This window comes from Lethenteron reissneri, unplaced genomic scaffold (genome assembly GCF_015708825.2).
Source record: "Lethenteron reissneri isolate LAM-NWPU_2019-01 unplaced genomic scaffold, ASM1570882v1 scaffold_115, whole genome shotgun sequence".
Classification (NCBI taxonomy): Eukaryota; Metazoa; Chordata; class Hyperoartia; order Petromyzontiformes; family Petromyzontidae; genus Lethenteron; species Lethenteron reissneri.
Window position 1 is genome coordinate 1,538,241 of NW_026890838.1, and position 21,000 is coordinate 1,559,240.

General features: G+C 46.2%; 1 protein-coding gene across 9 annotated transcripts in view; it reads right to left on the reverse strand.

The window, feature by feature from the left end:
• Positions 1-1,945: 1,945 nt before the first annotated feature.
• Positions 1,946-21,000, reverse strand: part of LOC133361597 (zinc finger protein OZF-like) — a 37,650-nt gene continuing 18,595 nt past the window's right edge. For 4 of the 9 annotated variants that reach the window (XM_061580534.1, XM_061580535.1, XM_061580538.1 and 1 more), the window contains one exon: positions 1,946-6,148. In XM_061580534.1, the coding sequence (XP_061436518.1) occupies positions 4,435-6,120 (1,686 nt within the window). In that variant the 5' untranslated portion in view covers positions 6,121-6,148 and the 3' untranslated portion in view covers positions 1,946-4,434. Of the gene's footprint in view, positions 6,149-6,956; positions 8,815-13,097; positions 13,480-13,601; positions 13,649-16,512; positions 16,516-21,000 lie in introns of those variants that run through there. The other 5 variants (XM_061580541.1, XM_061580536.1, XM_061580539.1 and 2 more) reach the window with 5 other exon arrangements.

The following is a 21,000-nucleotide window of genomic DNA, read 5'->3' on the forward strand; positions in this document are numbered from 1 at the left end:
CTGCGGTCCTCGCCACTTACAGGATGGCTCAGCACACGTCCACCGGCTCCTCACCGTTTTTTTATGTATGGAAGGGAATACGACCCCCCCCCCCATCGATATACAGTGACAGGCCACGCCGACAGTGTATAAATCCAAGATTTCTGACTCCATTCGTTTCACTCTTGAGAAGCTTTCCGAGGCACGGGAAGCCTCCAGAGTTAATTCTGAGTGGCGACAATTGGACAATGAACGGCTTAAGGGAGTGCATGCTTCTCTGTATGAATGGACACATGGGGACAAGGCCTGGTTGTACTGTCCCGCAGGTGCTGGTGGGTACGTCGCCTAAGTTACTCCAACCCTGGCCGGGGCCGGTCTATGATGTTTGGGTTGTTCGTCCACAGTGTGTCCAGATCAACTTGGGTCGGCAGAGTTGATTCGTGCATCCCTCTCGCCGAAACAGTTTATCGCGCCGCGCAGGGGCCGAGTGTCAAATGTGTCCGATGAGCCGGGGGTGTATGCCAGCTGAGGTTGGTCCTCAGCGGAGCAATTCTGTTCGCCCCCAGGTGCTGCACAATTTTTGTCCCCTGCACGGCCGCACATGCCGACTTCGCAGGCTTTGAGCACGGAGGATCCGTCGAGCCGGCCTACTGCTCTCCGTGAGGAGCTGGGTTGAGCGAGCCCACCTCTCCTGGGGGCCCAGCATCACGCACTTGCTCAGACTCGTTTTTGTAATCCCCTTGCACACACGCTCCCACACTGTCAGTTGCTTGTCGCGTGGTTATTGGCTGATCCTGGCCGCCATTGAGCTCACGAGCGTTGTTACACGGTGAAGGTGGGAGATGTGATGGTAGGGGGGATCCCGATCGTTTACGTGTTTTTCTATATTGCTTGTTTATGTGGTGTTATTATGGGTTCGTTGGGTTACAGCCTTCTCCCTGTTGGTTTGTACATTTGTGGATAGTGTGATTTTTGTACCAGTGGGTTAAAATATTTATTTTTGTTCTTGTTGAGGTACACTGTGTTTTTTCCTTGCATTTCATGTAATTGTTCGTTTGGAGGGGGGAGTTGACATCCGGGATGGCTGAATGCTATGAAGGGGAGGGGGGGTGATGGAGTGACATCGCAGATGTCACTGTATGGTGCCGGCCCAAAAGGGCCGTGGCGTGCGATGTCCCGACATCGCGTACACCCCGTAGGCGGGTGTAGTACCAGCCCTAGCGGAGCTTGGTGAGCGCTGGGGGAGTGGGAGAGTGTCAGCCCAAGGGCAGGTTTGCCCCGGGCCAAGGCATTCTTGTTGACCCCATAGACACATGATCCGAAGTGTCCACAGAGGGCCCCAGGTGGGGGGGGGGGGGGGGGGGCTAGGGAATGACCACATGTCTGAGGAGAGCTCTCGCTTGAGGTGGGCGGGGCCAAGGGCGGAGCGGCCCCGACCCGGGGAGATATAAGGTGGGTCCCTGGGAGGGACCGGGGTTCTTCGTTCTACAAGCTGGAGGCTCCACATCGACAAGCTGGAAGCTCTACGAGGCATCAACACATGGTCGGGGACCCGAGGGTCTGACCCTTCGTAGCTGTAACTCCTACGTATAGAGTAGTTATCTGGGTGGTCACCACCCCAGGCTGCATGTGGTGAAGGGGCAGTTACCCCTTTGTGTTCACGGGTTGTTACAAAAAAAGTGTTGCATCTGAAGAACATCTGCGACTCAGTTGGACTCACTACACAATTATGCAGCTTCGGTGTCTTGGATTGCATTACCAATTGTGATAATACAATTAAAAAATGTGTAATGTTATAAAAGAAAATTGTGCAAATGTGTATTTATTATACAAATTAGGCTCAGAATTCACATCTCACCGCAAGATACCATTCTCTTAATTAAGACTATGCATGGACTTAGGAAGTAAACCACTCAGACACTTCTGTGTTAAGCAACTTTAATATCTAAAACACTAATATGCGATCGGAATTGTCAACACCATACTCCTGAAGTACTCATTGATCCGTACAATTAACCCTCAATGGTTACGTTTGTTAAAACTGAGTAACGGAACAATCGGCTAACTCCTCAGAGTAGCGAGACTATACACGGCGATAGGAAAAGTCCTTTAAAAATATATATTCATACGTAACATGCTAAAGAAACATGTGCCCAATGGGAAAATTAGACATCAATTAATTCATTGGCAAGATTATGTAATTGACTAAATGTCCCGAAACAATAGTGTGCGTGCTAGTGTGCCTGTTTGGCTAACAGATGCTTATCAATTGGCTAATGGGACATCAATGAATTCGGGGGCAAGATTCTGTGACCAAAAGAAAAATCTCCACTCAATAGTATTCCTGTGAGTGTGTAGATTCGTAACATATATGCTTATGTTTAGTGTCATCAATGCATTCCTTGGTAAGATTATGAAATTAACGAAAATGAATCACTAAAATACTTCAAAATGACCGTATTCATGTAACTCAATGGACAGAACAATGCTCTTCACGATCAACTAATAGCTAACGCACCACCTTGGGATGGCAACCCATTTCAAAACAAGATAACTTTTTGGAACAATATTATTAGTACCAATATGCACGCTATGTGTGTGGGTGTGTATTGTCTTCTTGCTAACTGTTGAGTTAGAGGCTTCCGAGGTGCAGCATTCCTTGTACCGAAAACACCTCAGGTCCAGCAGGGGGTGCTAGGTCGGCGCGTGTGTCGAACACACGGCACTCTCTGCTGGTTCGTCAGTCTCTCTCCACCACTGGGGTGGTTGCCAAGTCGGTACGCTGGTCGCGCTCTCGGCAGTGCCCATTCTGGCAGGCATGATGGGTCCAGCTCTGTCTGCGTCAATGTGCGCGCAGATCCTGTCGTCCAGACACCACTCGCAGCTTGTCCGCTGGTTGTCGTACGTCACCTCCTTTGACACTAGACACTGTTGATCCTTGTAGACTGTGGAGCGACTTGGAGAGACAGCGCTTGTTGTCTCCCACCCCCCCCCCCCTCTTCAAGAGTCCTCTTCCAGTTGTCTGTATGACTCGTGCTGCACAGAAGACAGGCTACAGATCAAGTTGTACTCTTTGGTTCTTTCGGTAAAGTCACGCAGGTATAAAATACTGATTTCTGTTGCTTGGGCTGTTTGTTGTCCGGATGTCTTTATTACCGCCATGTTTCCGTTCACGTTTTGGGCAGCGTTCCCCACGCTCCCATCACGGGTTGGACGTGTTACATTTTCTTCGCCTCCGACTCAAAAAAGGGCGCGGTGGCCTTTGAAGTCGTGACCTATTGTGCACGGCTGTGCCTGCTGTTGCCATATTCTCCGCCCTCTCACCACGGGTTGGAAGTTAACATTTTTTTTATTTTACACCTCTTATAGCTTGGTACCGTACCACTTTCCACAGTTTTGACTCAGCAAGCGAATCAAAGTACGTTTTGAGCAGCGTTCACAGCACTCACGTCGCGGTTTGGAATTATTGCGTGGTATTTGATATATTAGGGGGAGGCGCCACTCTGCATACATACTATACCTATACCATGTGCTGTTAGCTCCTGGAAGACAAAGGCGGTTGGTGAGGCTCTGATCCCGTGGAATACATTATCTTGGTCGTGTGTGATTGACATTTCGCATTCTATCTCTTCTGAATGACCCTAAGTCTAACACTTTCATAATTATTATTGGTTCATGCTTAACCAAGATTTGTGGTATACCATAGTTGTTACCAAGAATATTCCGAGGGTTGTATAATCTTTGTTCCCCATCTGTATCGCCAGGGATCCGTGCCTCTCATTCTCAAGTTATATTTTGATATCCTGAGGTTGAAGATATAGTTAAGCTTCGGACTTTACTGTTGTATTTTGAAAACCTCAATGATTAACTGCCCTTGGGTGGATTTTGCTGTCCAAGGGAGGTTTGTGACCCCTGCTTTTTCCATCTTGTTTGTTTTATTGTGGGTTGTTTCCTTAAGGCGGCCTTCTCTTGAAGTCAACTGGGGATTTCCCCCCAGAATCTCATTAGCCCCTCTCCTTAGGTTTTCTGTTTTTTTTAATTAAATTTTATGACTTCCCAAACAGGCTTGTGAGTAATTATCCTCCAGCTGTCTTTTGTGTGGCAAGGCAGGAGGCAGGGGGAAGACTCTCCCTTTCCATGCCCCAGCCCTACATCCCGATCAAAATTATAAAAAATGTTTTTGCCAGAATCACTCTTAATATAATTTTTTTGGAAAAGGCATATATACAACTTGCTCTTCGAGTGAGAATGTTTTCCCCTTATTATAATATAGTGAACGCTTGGGAGCATATTGGCTCTGGCTCCAGGTTAGAGATTTACCCAACCCACAGGTCCGCAAATACTGGCCGCTCTTACGCTGCAGGTTGAACTTAGGAATGGAGTGTTCAACTTTACATTCTTTTCATTAAAGGCCTGTAACAAAGGTGAATCTAATGGGGCTTCATTGTCTCAATCTTACATATCTACAGGGTCTCCATTTGACTTTGCATTGTCTAAGAAGTCCACCCACACCTCCACTTCCACAAACTGCTGGGAGTTGCCTCGCTCTGCCTCACAGTCAGAATTCTCCTCCTGCTTCACGTTGCCTCCATCGGTGTGAAGGTCCAATTTTGGAGTTGAATCTTCATCTTCACATTTTACAGTCACTTCTTCGCTCTTTACCATCGCTTCTTCACATTTTACCTTGACTTCGTCGCTCTTCACCATCACTTCTCCACATTTCACCTTCACTTCATCGCTCTTCACCATCACTTCTTCGCTCTTCACCATCACTTCGTCACATTTCACCTTTGCCTCTTCAAATTTCACCTTGATACATTTCATAGTGTCCAAGCTGGAATTAACTTCTAGATCTTTTTTCAGGAGGGATGGGCTCATTGCAGCACTTTGACTTTTACAAGCTGATTTCAGACTACACTCCTTGGGGATTTTCTGATGCCTATGTGTTCTCTGGTGTCTATGAAGATGTTGTGACTGTGAAAACGCCTTCCCGCACAGAGTACACTTGAAGGGTTTATCTCCTGTGTGTATTCTCTGGTGAATTTTAAGATTTGATGACTCTGCAAATGCCTTCTCACACACACTGCACTTGAAGGGTTTCTCTCCTGTGTGTGTTTTCTGGTGGCTCTGAAGAACTGATGACCGTGCAAATGCCTTCTCACACACAGTGCACTTGAAGGGTTTCTCTCCTGTATGTTGTCTCTGGTGCTTTTGAAGACTTGATGACCGTGTAAACGCTTTCCCGCACACGGTGCACAGGAAGGGTTTCTCTCCTGTGTGCGTTGTTTGGTGTATTTTAAGATAAAATGAACTTGAAAATGCCTTTCCACACACACTGCACTTGAAGGGTTTCTCTCCTGTGTGTGTTCTCTGGTGTTTTTTCAGATGTGATGACTCTGTAAATGCCTTCTCACACACAGTGCACTTGAAAGGTTTCTCTCCTGTGTGTGTTCTCTGGTGGCCCTGAAGAACTGATGACTGTGCAAATGCCTTCTCACACACAGTGCACTTGAAAGGTTTCTCTCCTGTGTGTGTTCTCTGGTGTTTTTTAAGATTTGATGACTTTGCAAATGCCTTCTCACACACACTGCACTTGAAGGGTTTCTCTCCCGTGTGTGTTCTCTGGTGGCTCTGAAGATCTGATGACTGTGCAAATGCCTTCCCGCACAATGGGCACCTGAAGGGTTTCTCTCCCGTGTGTGTTCTCTGGTGGCTCTGAAGATCTGATGACTGTGCAAACGCATTCCCGCACACACTGCACTTGAAGGGTTTCTCTCCTGTGTGTGTTCTCTGGTGTATTTTAAGATGTGATGAATCTGCAAATGCTTTCGAGCACAAAGTGCACCTGAAGGGTTTATCTCCCGTGTGTGTTCTCTGGTGTATTGTAAGATATGATGACTGTGCAAATGCCTTCTCGCACACAGTGCACTTGAAGGGTTTCTCTCCTGTGTGAGTTCTCTGGTGTCTTTTAAGATTTGATGACCATGCAAATGCCTTCTCACACACAGTGCACTTGAAGGGTTTCTCTCCTGTGTAAGTTTTCGGGTGCTGTGTCAAATTTCCAGTACGATCTGTGCTGTTTGCATACTGGTCGCATTGTTTACTTTTTGTACCGAGCTGCGCTGAGTGACTTTGCTCCATCAGACCAATTCTGCAGAGGAAGCGTCAGCTGCAGATAGAAAAACATATCACACCATCTATGTCAGTATCGAGGCACAGATGAATGAATATATACACAGTCACACATGACTGACATGTCTATACTTATTCATATATTCATGATATCGTAAAAAAGATTCCCCAATTCATCACACGGGCTGTTAAGGCAATGAGAGGGCAAGTGGTCATAAATATGCCTGGATGCTCAAGCACACAATTTCGGCTGTCTAGCTACAAAAGGAATATTTAAGAAAATCTTTGCAGGTAAATTTCAAAAGTATCACTGTCCTGGTCACAAAAGCAAAGTTTGTGGGGAATAATAGCCATTTTCTGTACTTTTGAGGCATAGGCAATTAGGAAATAACACTTACTACCCAGGGACAAAAAAAGGTTGTTACATTGTTATCAATCATGTTTGCTGTCAATGATAATCAAACTAATTGTTGAGTTCATAATGCAGTGAAACAACTGCACTACAGCTCCCAACAAAAATAAACTCTTAAATACATGTACATTTCACATGCATCATTGACATTAGATCAACAAAACATCCACCATTCATGACGAATTGGAAGTAACCTTATCACAATGCTAATGCCATGAAAGGTGCAACTTAAGGCCATGTAAGTGTGGATTCCTTGTCAGCAGATAATGGGAATGATCCAGGTGTCAAGGGATGACTGACAGATGAACCAGCTGTGCTCCCCACTGTCTTGCTGGGTTTTAGGGACCCAGTGTTCCACCTATTCATGTGGGCGTCGCTTGTCCGACCTCATCGTTGTTGCAGAGCGAATACCTGCAACTGCCCTGCAGCATACCTCACGGGCCCTCCTCCAGAGGCCAATATTGACATGACTGATCCCAGTCATCGGCGGTTCCAATCACCTCCACATCCTCCAATCTCTTCTCTCGCCAATGCCATGCCTGTTTAGCCCGTAATATTTGGAAGAACAGAAGCTGCTTGAGCATGCGGTACCTGGGAATGCGGGATTCATGACCGAAACAATGCAGCCTCGCCTGTCAAAGAGACTCATGATTATATTCTATTATTGATATCTTAAGGATCTGCAAGCTTAATACAAAATAGTCTGGTTGAATTAAAGATGAATTATAGGCAGGCCAGCCTTCATTGTATAAGCCAGCACAGATGGTCATTTAAATAAGTTCATATTTTGCATCCAAAGAGTAATATATGTCGCCAAGAAGAATCACAGCTTTGTTCGTTCGTTTCTAAGAACACTTGTCCTGGTGAGGGTCGCGGTAGCAGCACACCGAGTAGGGCGGTCCAAGCCCCCCTTTCCCTGGCGACAGACCCTAGCTCAACCTGGGGAATTCCAAAATGTTCCCAGGCCAGCCGAGCAACATAGTCCCACCAGCGTGTCCTGGGCCAGCCCTGGGGTCTTTGTCCAGTGGGACATGTGTGGTAGAGATCCAAGGGGACTCCATTGGGGGGCATCCTTACATACATTCTATATTGATATCACCTTTCGAGCCAGGTCCAGGGGTTGTGTTCGCCAACAAGCGACTTGTGGCCACGTGACGCATGTTACCCAGTTGGCAATGGACAATCACAGCTTTGTATGGAGGAAAAGTCCAGGCACCATCCACAGTGTTACACAGTCTAATGAAAGAATGCTGCTTGACTAATTTTAAGTGAGACTTTGGCTGCCAAACCAGAGCTGGTCGTGAACACATTAACCAGGTATGGGAGCTCCTCCACCACTTGTAGAACTGCCTTATTATTCATGGAGATTTAAGCAGGTACAGTGTTGTATGACATGAAATTCCCAGGCAGGTGATTTATTTTTGTAGAACATTTGCAAGGCCCCATTTCATGATGGAATTATCAAGTCACAGCACAAAATTCCCGAATTCCATCTCATTAAGTAGCCATTACCAGATCATCAGTAGATGTAACACGGTTGACCAGCAGGGAACGATCCTTTAACTATAACCAGGCATCGATAAGCTTATCACTGGAACCGTAACGAATGCAATTGTTTCATATGACATAGTCATTGAAGATGCTATGCAATGTAAAGCATGGGGCCAGAGTGAATTTCTGTCATAAGCCAAGTTGAACAGGAAATGGCTCGGAATCCTGGTCATGCAGCGCTAGACCGTTCTGCCCAAAATCATACAAATCCTCAAATAATGTAAACAGAGGGATAGATTTGAAAAAAAAATAACAACCCAAAGCCCCAAGCCTCTTTATGGTACTTTCAGCCTTAATTAAATCAAGAATGCAGAGATCTAGTTTCTGTTGAAAATCAGTAAGCCTCTGCTGTAGTCAATAGACAGAAAATACAGCAGACCCTTGCATATAGCGGAGGTTACGTTCTTGGAAATTGCCACGCGAAAGCTAAAAGCGTGATATTTAATAATTAAGCCTTACCTGAGTAATGACGTTAGGTAAACGTCAACTAAAATTTACATCACAATTTAAATAAGTACTGTACTGTATTCCACATAAACTAAACAATTGAAATAAACATGGAGAAACCGTATACAAAAAATATTAAAAGACAAAAAATAGTAAAAATCTATGAAGATAAAGCTGACTTTGGGCTTGTGTACATTTTTTTGTGAACCAAATTGCGCCAACACACCCCAAACTTTCCATGTGTACTCACGGGTGAGTTCGGGTGTCTTTCGCACTATTTTTAGCTTACCTGCTCACCTTTCACACCTGTACCACCTGCAGACCCCCCCCGCTCCTCACCTCCCCCCTCTCTCTGTCTCTTGCCATGTGTTCAAGCCCGTGGCATTTTTACTACTTCCGGTTTGCCACACATGCAAACACATGACATTTCATATACTACAATTCCACGTACTCACCATAACATTAGTGTCTCCACTGCACTGCTATATTTGTTCTCATATTTACCATGTTATCCTTCCCTATTATCAGCCCTGCGTTTTTGCCGCCAAATTCATCTACTTCCGGCTCCTTAATGTCCTCTCTGCACGTGCACGGTTCACCTCTAACACACACTGCAATATTTTTTTTTTAAACATGTACTATTCTAAAATATTAACATCTACGTACCAACACTACCGACCTCCTTTTACACAACAGAGATGCGACACAACAGCTACGACTAAATACATCAAGTCTACATCGCCAAGTAAAAAATAAAAAGCATGCACACACACACTCTGGTAAAAATTATGATATATGTACACACACCACCACACACATACTATTAATACCCACATCAAGCACTAAAAATAATTATTTCGTTCCTTTGCGGCTATGTCTTCACATTCCTACAACGATTACACATTCAACTATCATTTCCTTAACTCTATATAACATTCACTTACAAACTCACTATTTATTCTTTTTAATGCTTATTTTCAGTTTCATTTTCAGTTTAATTTATTAGGTACTAGCGGTAAGTACCCGGCGTTGCCCGGGCGAAAAAGGCAGACACACACATGGAGAGCCGAAAATAACAGCTAACATCAGAAGGTGGTACAATGGGAACATCACTTAAACTGGTTGATAACGTCCTTCCAATGATTGTTAAGTTTGTACTCATCTTCTTAGTTGAAATTGTCTGTCTGTAGAAATGGATGGCTTCATGAATGAATCTTTGTTGATAGCCAGTGGGTTTGCAAAGTACTTTCGTCTTAGAGAAATCAATTTCGTGTGAGCCTACCGCATTAAAACAATTATCAGCCACGGCCGAGGAATTGGTCCTATCCTGTTTCAGATCTGCCTTATGTCTACGAACACAGTCCAGGACATGTCACTTAGTTTCCCCAAAGTAACTACTGCCACAGACACAGCTTAGTTTGTAGGCGCCGGGGTACATGTCAGGAATCACACCCCAAAGAATATTAATTCCTGCAGTCACGAAAGCTTTAAGTAAAGATTTAACTGAACAATGGTTCAGCTGCCTACAATCGATGACCATCCTGAGCCTATTCATGTATTGATACCTGCCAACACTACCTATGCAAGCCAATTCCAAAACAACAATAGAATATAAAACTCATGCTTCAAAATTACATGTTTTGGCAAAAACCAACTCATCCTGACATCTGGCTACTTGCCCACATTTAAAGTGCAGGGCCAGGTACATAATCGCATTGGCAGTCTGCTGCCACTACCTAATGACCTACCTACATTACCACAGATCTACTTGCATGTCTGAATAATACTAGACAGGCTCACCAGCATTGCAAAAATGTCATCAACATCAAGATGCAAGTCGTATTGCTGTGGCAAGACATGCTCGATAAGGAAAACTCATAAGTTCACAGTTTCACTAATGCCACGGAGAAGATGACTTCAGAGTACAATGTTGTCATTCATGCCGACTAAACTCCACATTGTCAACATGAGTGCTGCTTAAATGCACTCACAACATTTGAAGTCGCTGGCATTCTGACAGCTGAACAACATGTCACTCGAGGCATCGTCTTGCAACAGAAATTAAACACACCGATCCTAGGATGCTTTTCAATGTCTACTGATTTTCTGGCAAGGTGATGATGGCTACAATTTCCTACTTCGCCAAACTGACCGAGCAACAGGCTTGCCAACACAAAAGAAGATTTCCACCATGGACTTCTTTGTCATTAGGATCATGGTGCAAAAAGGCAGATTCAATCTCTTTTTGAGATGCAAAGAGCTCTTCCGCCAATTTGCTGTCGCCATGTATGCCAAAATTGAGCTTCATTCGATTAATTAGTTTAACACGTAGGCTTTCGCGACCAATATTATTCATAATCAACGTTTTTGGGTTTAGATCGGGTTATTTATGTGTCGTAACCCTCCACCACCGACACAGCCAATCAGTAAAAAAGTGTCACGTTGACAAAAGACAAATAGTTCACTGCTTTAGCCCACCGGTGTGTTGAAGCGTAAAACCACAACATTTAAATTTTTTGAGTACGACGTTTCGCTAGCAATTGCATCCAGCATCTCGATTTAAAGCTTTCATGACTGCACGGATTCATCTTCTTGGTTCTTTCGGTAAAGTCACGTAGAATGGAAATAATAAAATAATAAAAATAAAACATAAAATAATTCTCACGACGTTTCGGCCACAACGCAAGCAGCCGTCCTCAGGTGAAGAACAGGTCTGTCAGAAAGACGCTGTCTTTCGTTGTGGCCGAAACGTCGTGAGAATTATTTTATTATGTGTTATTTTTATTATTTTATTATTTCCATTCTACGTGACTTTACCGAAAGAACCAAGAAGATGCATCCAGCATCATCGGGCAATTCGCCAGAATGGTGAGGCTCTGCTCTGTCTCCCGTTCTTATATAGAGCAGCAGATTAAACATGTTAAAGCACTAAGACAGAATGGCTACAATAATGCTCAAATTAACAGAGCACTAAATGCCAAATCACGATCGCAAAGCAACACTGCTGAAAGCAATCAGATTATTAAAACAATAAAAATACCATTTATCTCAGGAGTAACTGACAAATTAGCCCGTGTTTTGCAAAAGCAAAACATTACAGTAAGATTTGGTGCAGTACACAAAATAAAAAAAACTAGTAACTTGCACTAAAGACGAATTACCTAAATTATCAACAGAAGGTGTATATCGGATTAATTGTTTATGTGGCAAATGCTACATTGGACAGACGGGGCATAACATTAGTGTAAGACTAAAAGAACACCAGAGAAATATTAAACTATCGCAAATACAACTGTCGGCAGTGGCAGAACATGCTTGCCAACAGGGACACTCGATTGATTTTAACAACGTTGAAGTGTTGTGTAAAACTAGTTACTACTGGCAAAGACTAATTAGAGAATCCATTGAAATTGAGAGAAACAGAAATAATTTTAATCGCTCAGACAGCTACAGGCTTAATGTGGCCTGGAAGCATATTATTAAATAAGATACATTACAATTCCTTATAGGGGAAACAAACACTAACTGATTACTAACGTAGCATAATCACAATAAAACACATTCCAACCGATTACTAATCTACAACTCGCATCGTAACAATTGCCTGATTACTAATCTAGTATATAATTACAATAACCCCCCCCCCCTCAAATCGTTGCACCTGATAAGTTGATGAGTTAATGATGACGTCACCCTGCTGCTGCTCTATATAAGAACAGGAGACAGAGCAGAGCCTCACCATTCTGGCGAATTGGCTGATGATGCTGGATGCAATTACCAGCAAAACGTCGTACTCAAAAATTGTAAATGTTGTGGTTTCACGTTTCAACACACCGGTGGGCTAAAGCTGTGAACTATGTCTTTTGTCAACGTGACACTTTTTTGCTGATTGGCCGTGTCGGGTGGTGGAGGGTTACGACACATTCATAAATAACGCGATCTAAACCCAAAAACGTTGATTATTAATTAATTCGATTAAACCCACCAGATGGCAAAACATCCAACATTGTCTATCCTCAAGCTCTCCAAGGGCAACGAATTTAAAAGCTGTCCTCATTATGAAACAAACAAGCCCTGCGATTGTATAACACAACCAAAAAACCGTGACAATATACACACATTTACAGACTTCATTGGCAGGATTCAATAATTCTAATAAAGCTAGCATTGCAAGACATTAACCTTAATGTTTGATTACTGAGACCTGTGCGAAGCCGGGTAACTTGCCTATTACTGAATAAATACTATACTTCCGATAATATTTATGCATGAGTGGGGAGCGGTAGTGCAATGGTTAGCGTACTGCGCTATAAACCCAGCAACCTGATTTATAGTCCCAGAGTCAAGCCACAACATTTGGCTGTCGCCTGATCAAGCTGGTTGTAATTACTGGTGAACGTCGTACTCAGATTGTAAATGTTGTGGCTTGGTTCTCCAACACACAACTGGTGTAGTGCTGTACTAGTGACGAACTGACCACGTTCTGTTAATGTGACCAACCCTTACTAGTTATCTGTCAAGTGGTGGCGGGTTTAACGACACCTTTATATATTTACGCGGTCTAACCCAAACAAACCTGTATTACGGATGTAAATTTGGAGTTTGCGTGTTTCTCTCCCCGTGGTCGCGTGGAATTTCTGCCGGATCCTCCGGTTTTTCCCTGAACATTTAGAGTCAACATCACCACGCGTTTAGAGTATTTGACCGATATACATTTACACACGTTGATACGCCACTTTGTTGTGGGCAGGTCGCTTCTGAAAACAAGAGCGGTTTAGCTCAAGTGGGCTATGCCTGGTAAAATAAAAAGTAGAAATATTTAAAATAAACAAATTTTCAAAGTAGTGAGCCAGGTGAAGACAAATTAAACTGAAGCAGAGAATTAAAGCAAATGCAATCAGGCGAAGGCAGGAGGCAAGGCCCCGCATGGCTAGGCCCCGCGTTATAATGTTCCAAACTGGACATCGATTCCATACTCGCTGCTCCTCAATTGATATCCCTACGAGAGAGGAGTGAGGCTCTACCTGGGTAAACAACAACAACCACCACGACAACAACAACCACGATGTGAACTTCTCACCTCGGATCTCAGCGCGCGCGCCGAGCTTCCTGGTATCTCGTTACGTCACGCGGCAGGTGACATGACGTCACTTGCGGGGTTCAACACACAATCCCCTCCCCCAATGAGCGGCGGTGTAACTGAAAAATTATACCATTGACACGACGGTCAATGGTACAGTGTATAATAACAAATAGTATAACATTTATATGCTTAATACAATGTACAAAGTAACATATAGTATCGTAATTGTATAGTAAACATATAGCAGTGTGATACACATTAGGGTTGGTAGAATAATACAGTGTTATATTAAAATGTATAAGGTTTATAGCAATACAGTATATAATTTAATGTTGGGTTTGTCTATGGCAGTATATAGTACGGTGTAGACTCGTGTGATGTAAGAGAATAAAGTTTAGATGGAAGAATATTATATAATTTTTACGACGTACAATTGTAATGTATTACTTACTGTTAGTAACTCAGCTTATTGTATAGTAAGTATACTGATGATGCTGTCGTTTATACTTTAGTTTTTTATGTAGTTTATACTTTAGTTTTCTACGTGGTTGTTTAGTAACTGCAGCTACATACTATTAACATTCCTTTCCTTTGTTAATGCTACCCCCCTTCCCCCTCCCTTTGATGCTGCTAATCCTGCATAATGTACGGGCATAATATTAATTTGAAACCCCCCGCCCATCTCCTACGCATTTTCCATATGCTAAATTCCTCTTGATATGCAAATTATTTTGTCAAGGCTCTCTTCTTCCCACCTCCCCCCCGCCAAACCAGCTTAAATATACGCTCCAAGCTTGGTGGTGTTTCATTCTTCACCTGAGGACGGCTGCTTGCGTTTTGGCCGAAACGTCGTGAGAATTATTTTATTATGTTTTATTTTTATTATTTTATTACTTCCCTTCTACGTGACTTTACCGAAAGAACCAAGAAGAATATGGGAACCTCATTTGCCAGTAAAAATGATAATTGTTTTTTTACCCTTCTATCTGGCAACAAAACTGACACCTTTTTACAAGGAGTCATGTTTGCATAGACCGCAATACCTGCAGTCATAATACAAACAAAAGACATAACTCTGATAATGTGCACTGTCCTTGAAGTTGATTGGTCCACACCCGAGACAGCTTTCCTTAGAGCCTAGTCTCACATCGGTTGGACCAGATGACGCCAAAAGGCGCCACTGCCTCCTGTGCTCACAGGGGGTTGGGATTCCTTCATTAGACACAATCGTTGTGCGCCTTTCGGCGTCATCTGGTCCAACACATATGAGACTAGGCTCTAAGGAAAGCTGTCTCGGGTGTGGATCAATCAACTTCAAGGACAGTGCACATTTTCAGAGTTATGTCTTTTGTTTGTATTATGACTGCAGGTATTGCGATCTATGCAAACATGACTCCTTGTAAAAAGGTGTCAGTTTTGGTGCCAGATAGAAGGGTAAAAAACCAATTATCATGAAAAATCATAGTAATACGTTTTTACCCTTTCAACTGGTACAAAAAACTGACACCTTTATACAAGGGATCATGTTTGCAATAAAACACAACACAAGCAGTCAAAATGCAAACAAAAAGAAACAACTCTGATAATGATATGCACTGTTATCACAGTTGTTTCTTTTTGATTGCATTTTGACTGCTTGTGTTGTGGTTATTGCAAACATGATCCCTTATATAAAAGGTGTCAGTTTTTTGTACCAGTTGAAAGGGTAAAAACCTATTACTATATTTTCCCACTGGTAAACGAGGTCTCATAGTGAAAACATTATGTTAATGAGCCAGGCCTATATGTTGGGTGATGGGGTGTGGATGCTGAACCCGGCGTAATGAACGAGTGAATTTATGAATAAATTATGTTAATGACCCGAAAGTGACTTGGCGTAGATTTGCCCAAATAAGGATTTTTACTGGAACAGAAATCCGCAGTGACCGACCAGACGTGACGTCACGCTCAAAAGCACGGGGGAGGGGGGGGATACCTTAGAGACATGACATGACGTCGATAGTGGGGTACACCTCCACCCTGGCATCTCACGCCGATGAGGTAATGCGGAGTGGTGACGTCCGAGAGTGGGGTTACAGTTTAAGTTAATTCAGATTCCTTTTGCATTGCTCCCTCTCTTGAAGAGACCCCTTGGGTGCGTGAGTTCAACAACAACAACGTGAATAGTATTGTGTCAGTATTCACTGCTGTAATCATAGCAGGTCCCACCACAGTCAGTATTCACTGCTGTAATCATAGCATGTACCAACACAGTCAGTATGCACTGCTTTAATCATAGCAGTGAAAACACTGTGTGTCACATAGCCTGGCACAAGCGCCGTGGTGACGTCACCACCACATAGTGGCGAATGGCGGTTGTTGTTCTTGTTAATGTGTTTGTGTATACACTGTATATGCATACTGTTTACACTGTGCAGGTACACTGTGTGTACACAATACATGTCTACACTGATTATGTGTGTACACAGTGTGTGGGGTGGTCCGAATCAGTCAGGCAGCATTATCTTTTCATCAGCTGCGCAATGTTGTAAAAAATACCCCGACTTTCCGCTGCCCTTCTTGATACAGACGCCAGCAACACCGGCATCGGTGCCGTACTATCGCAGGTAGTGGACGGCAAAGTCCTTTCACCGGCCGAGCAACGCTATTGCATCACGCAATGGGAGCTGCTGGCCATGTTTTTTTTATCCAACAGTACCGTCCGTACCTCGATAGCAGGGCCTTTTTGGGGTACACATGGACCATGCCGCTCTCCAGTACGCGTTGCGTATTTAACAGCCATCCGGCCAGCTCTCCCGATGGTTAGAGGTCTTTATAGGAAACTATAAACGTGTAAACGCGGATGCGCTGTTGCGACTGTCGCTGGGTGATGGGTGCGCGTGTCTCACGGGATCGGGCCGCTGTAAACCGGCTGCGGAGGTGTCATCTCCCTCTGTTGTAGCGTCTGCGGATGTTTCACCGCACGACTGTTCAGATGCTCCGGAAGCGTGCAATTCCACCATTGGGTTGTCCCATGCTGAATGGGGGCGCCTCCAGGCGGAGGATACCTCCCTAATGCGACACCGCGTCATGAATGCCAGGGACGGGGGGGACTGCCGCAGGGTAGATCCGCTCATTCTAAAGGGGGGTCTGCTGATGCGCTGGGATGGCGGGTTGCGCCGCTATAGTATTGTTCCTATGGAGATGAGGGGTAAATTGCGGCGATGCACGAACACCTAATGCACCTGGGTGTTCGTAAGACCCTGGCAACCCTCAGGCTCAAATTCTTTGGGCCCGGAATGTCGGGTGATGTGTACAACGTTCTGAAGGGGTGTACACTGCACTCGGTAGAAACCACTGCCAAAAATGTGCTGCCCGCCCTTACCATTTATTCGGGTTTCCCGGATTAACGAGCTCGTCGCGCTTGACGTCCTCGGACCCTTTCCGACCACGCCACGTGGAAATAAATATTAGTGGGTGTCGAATATTTTTCTTGTTGGCCTATGGCTTTGGCAGCTTCTCAACCAGTCGGCGGCGGTTATTATGGAGGTGTTCCTTCACGGGTACGTGTTGGATAAGGGGACCCCGGAGCGCCTCCTTACTGATTAGGGCAAACATTTTTCTTCGAAATTACTTAAGGAGGTGTGTGACCTGTTGGGCACCAAAAAGGTCCGTACGTCGCCCTACCAACCCCAGACTGACGAGATGGTAGAGTGTCTACACAGGATCCTGACCTCTATGCTTAGTCAACAGGTCAGCAAGTCCCAGGGCGATTGGGATTTACATGTCCCCGGGGTGCTCGCAGCCAACAGAACAATCCCTCATGCGTCGACTGGTAAGTCTAAGGTCAACATGTCCAAGCACATGTGCCTTACCCTTCAGCGGGTGACGGAGGCACGTGATGCTTCCAGGCATAATTCTGCCTTACGACAGTTGGCCAACGAAAGGTTGAGGGGACTCCGCGTGTCGGGCAGGACATGGGCTCTGGGTGACAAGGCATGGCTGCAGTGTCCTCAAGTGCCGGTGGGTACTTCCACAAAATTGTACAAGCCTTGGAGAGGTCCGGTCGACGTGATACAAAAACAGGCCTCAGTGTGAAAATTCAGTTCGGCCAACGATCCTGGTTTGTTCACCCGTCGCAACTGAAACCATTTGTTCCGCCGAGCGTGCCCCCTTCATCTCCATTACCTAAGGGTCGAGTGTCCGGTGTGCCCGCCGAGCTGGGGAAGGCATCTGCTGAGGTCGTACCTCAGGGGAATTCTGTGCCACCCACAGGACCGAAGGGTCTTGATAGCCACGCAGTCGCCGGACGAGTCAACCACGGATGCTCAGCATGTAGCGGATCGCCCTTCAAACATTCATTCTCCACCGACGGTTGTGTCTTCTCAGGAGGGGCCACGCCCATTAGGCCATTTTTGAATTCCCTCGGGTCTCCCAGGGAGCCCAGGCCCACCTCACCTGGGGCGCCGGTTACAAGGACTCGTTCGAGGACTGCCCGATTCAAGTAACTCCCCTCCACCGTGCATTGTTGGAGCATCGTTCTGCTGCTTGTCGCACTCGATCGGGTCATTGGCTGAACCTGTCCTTCTCGTAGTCAGGGGTGTTGTCACACACAGGGTGGGGACATGCTTTTGGGGTGGGGGGGTAGCTGGGGTGCTGTACATTGCCAACATTTTTCTTGTTGTTGTAGTCCTCTTCTCCATCTCTCTTCCCCCCCCCCCCATTTTTTTCAGTGACTATACATGTTGTATATGTTGTATTTATTTTGCGGGCTTCGGATATTTATTGATGTTAATGGTTGGGAGGCACACCCTTGCGTTGAGATTTTTGACAGCCGGGACGGCTGTGTTTTACGAAGGGGGGGATGACCTCATGGGGGTGGCCTCATGGGAGCCACCACGGTGCCGAGAAAGTGCCGTGTGAGGGGTGGTACTCTAAGAGCGGAGCCTGGGTGTTGCTGAGAAGGGGGCCGTGTCAGGACGTGACAGACCGGATGAAGGGGGCAGAGGGCCCCCAGTCGGGTGTGACAGGATCATGTGATGGGGATCCAGAGTCCCTACGAGGGTTCTGGAAGGGGGGCATGGCCAGGGGCGGGGCCAGCCATGCCAGGGAAATAAGCGGGGTCCTGAGGGGGGGATCGGGGAGTTCAACCCTGGGAATTAAGTCGCCATCCTCGATCCTGGGTCCTCGGTCTCCGGTCTTCACGCGTGGATCAGGCAGCCAGTTAGCTGTCCTGGTCCGACTATAGAATTGTCTCTCTGAGTGTCAGTTTAGTTAGTCGTGGTGGTCACCACCGTGCTGTTATCCTGTTAGAGTTACCCGTTGTGTTAAATAAACGTGTTGCCTCCAAGTACAAGTGAGCACCTAAGTTAGCACACTACACTTGCATGCATGCCACTGAGATTGAGGGAAGCCAAGTGGTAGCGCATTCTCTATTTATTGCAGAGGTGCAAGGTACAAATCCGACAGGCACCCCTGGCTACTCCAGTAACATTATGCATCGTCTGCTTAACAGTGGATGTAAAACAGTGTCATTCAAAACACACAGGTCATTGCATGTTGGTGTCATTGTCTAATTTGGGTCATAGCAAGAAATTACACAACTGAGATTACACATCAATTCTCGCCCCCTACTGAGACTCATGCCCACATGTAAGTTGGTGCTGGGCCACCTTATTTCACACAGAGGCAGCTGGCACTTGGAGGTGCTCTTTGAGTGTTTGTGATGAGATATGATACAAAACTCCGAATTGCTGAGGCAATTAAGCAAGTCTAACACGTAGGCTTTCGCGACCAATATCATCCATAATAATGTTTTTTTGGGTTAGATCGCGTAAATATAAATGCGCTCTCTCTCGTCATCTAGCCTAACCTAAACACAACCGTGACCGTGTTGTAGTGTCATCGTGGTGGGAGACAAGGTTTCTAAGGGGGCACCTTCTTTATCAACACCTTCACAGGTTCACCATCGCACTCTCCCTAGTCGTCTAGCCTAGACTAAACACAATCCTGACCATGTAACACCGATGGCGCTGACCGAGACAGCCAACTATCCGGCCACGCAATATCTAGCGAAGACGACAGCGACGAAGGCAGCAAAGATTGACAGCGACGACAAAATGAGCCCACTCCCAGAACCGGCAGCCCTGAGCTCCCGCTCTCAGCTGCAGTTATGCTACCCAACGTGGCCTGGCTCCGCCCTGGTCATGCCCTTACTTCTGAAACCCACTAGCAGGTGCCAGGGGCTTCCAGGTAGGGTCTTCCATGACCCTTGCCCCAGTTCCTCCACCCTGCCGAACACACCTGTGTATATGCTCACCGGTGTGTGCACTGTTTGTCCACCGCAGTTACCTTTGCCGGACAAGTCGGCTGACATCCAGCAACTGCAACCGGTGGACAGGCAAAGCAACCCCTAACTCCGAGGAACACCACCAACACAAAAAAAATTCACCACAAAAATAACCTTAGCTGCAACACTTCCCGCGACCATACAGTACAACCGCAGCGTCTCCCGCAAACCATAACCACATTGCACAACCACAGCGCCCCCCACAGACCACCAACAAAAAGGACAACCTGCAGTGCCCCCGCAAACCGACAACACGCAGCGCAACTGCAGCGTGGGAAAGAACCCCGTCGGGGACCGCACAACCGCGACGCCCCCCTGCGAACCGACAATGCAACCCAAACAATACACACAGCCCCCCCGAATCCCACCTACAAGGGAGAGTCAACCTTTACCAGAACGTAGCTCAAGTGAGCCAGTCCTTGACACTGGTCACTCCCGCCTTGGCAGGGTCTTGCATTCCTTGGGGTTCCGAGGAACGGGAACAAAAAAACAATGGCCTAAAGGGCACGCAGTAGCATCTAATCGGATAGAGCCCTTGACACTTAGCACACTGCGGTCTCAGAAATCATCAGAATTGGTGGAGCTGAGGAAGACGTTGCCGGCGGGTCGGGGTGCGTCGGTGGCGCTGCCAGCGCCCTGCTGATACCCTAGCATTCTATGGCGATGTGGCCCAGCTGACCACACCTGAAACACTCGGCCGTGGGGCCCCAGGACAGAGGGGGCTGCCCCAGTTGCCATTCCACCCGTGGGGGCCTTCTCCCGTGCGTCCCCAGGCTGCACACCACAGCCAAGGTGTCAAGCGCCGCCTCACCCATCTGGAGGTGCGCCCTCCGCCCCAGCACCAGCAGCGCCTCCCGGAAAGTGAAGGGCATCTCGGCCTCCCCTCCCTTCCACTGGAGAAATTTCATGTGGGTGTCACATGGTAGGCCAAAAATTGCCCCTTGCAGCGCCATCGACTCCGGCGCCCCTCCAGTGCTGTCCCGCGCTCTCCACAAAATAGCGCCCGCTAGCCATGCCAAGCCCTCCAATTGCAAAATGGCGCCCACTACATGCACGGTCTCTGGTCCA